A 1,012-nucleotide genomic window follows, 5' to 3' on the forward strand; every position below is an offset into this window, starting at 1 on the left:
CTTGTTGACATTGTTTCGCCAGATAGGAAGTGAGGGGGGCCCTCCAAAAAAGCAACACAGACAGAAAAAAGAAAAAAAAAAACACAGAAAATTGTATCATACTCACCGTAATTTCCCCTTCCTGGTGCCTATCATGATAGCATACTAAAGATATGCTGCATGTAGGCTACAGGAAAAATGATTTTCGTTAGAAAAATAGGGTTCCCCTCTCTTACGAAGCCCCAGATAGCAAAAAAAACATGTAAGAGGTTCTAATCCTTACCCACTCTATCCAAAATGAAGAAACTACGTTTTTACATATACTTTGAGGTGTTGTACTGACTTTTTTAGCACTCAAAAAAGAATTGCTCACATATCGGCACATATTTCCATACACACCTCTCTTTTCTTTGCAGAGACCACCAGATCCAGTACAGATTTGGGATCCCCCCATGTATCGATCTCCGTCAGGTCATAAAGGTAGCAGCTAATAGGGCCAAATGTCCACTGCAGTTGCCTCCTCTTCTGTACAATGTGCTGGAACATCTAGGCAGACCAATATAAAGTTAGGCTCGTTCAATAAACCAATGCAAGAAGCGCTGTGAATGTACACACTGCTTACGAAAACTGTACACAGGATACCGAACATACTGAATAATAGATTTAGGGCCGATTCACACCAGATGCGCTGGGACTGTGCTGACCACCTTTTCCAGCGCAGCCCCAATGCAATGATGAGGCAATTTACCTTGCTTTCAATTATCTCAGTTTCATTGCAATACTTTTGGAGTTCTGTAATGTGCATTTATTATTTCTTTGCATTGGAGCCAGTAAAGCATTGCAACTGCCATCAGCGAATGGCGGATGCAATGCTCTGGCCCCTGCAGATTTCCATTTTATTGGTTGCTAGGACACCAATGACGTTGTGTTACAAACTTGATTGGGTTCTAGGAGGCCTGATCCTGAGCTGGCAGACGCCCGTTGTTTCCCTTGCTAGGCCATGGAGGAGCGTTGTCACTGTTTTATGGATAAT

The 1,012-nt window shown here is 42.8% G+C and overlaps 1 protein-coding gene across 1 annotated transcript in view; it reads right to left on the bottom strand.

Moving 5' to 3' along the window:
* Nucleotides 1-1,012, bottom strand: part of LOC108784854 (transient receptor potential cation channel subfamily V member 6-like) — a 52,989-nt gene that overhangs the window by 15,404 nt on the left and 36,573 nt on the right. Inside the window, exon 7 of the mRNA XM_018553796.1 lies at nt 379-525. Within this exon, the coding sequence (XP_018409298.1) occupies nt 379-525 (147 nt within the window). The remainder of the gene's footprint in view (nt 1-378; nt 526-1,012) is intronic.

The sequence above is a fragment of the Nanorana parkeri genome, unplaced genomic scaffold (assembly GCF_000935625.1).
Source record: "Nanorana parkeri isolate BGI_ZX_2015 unplaced genomic scaffold, ASM93562v1 scaffold130, whole genome shotgun sequence".
In the NCBI taxonomy this organism is placed as follows: Eukaryota; Metazoa; Chordata; class Amphibia; order Anura; family Dicroglossidae; genus Nanorana; species Nanorana parkeri.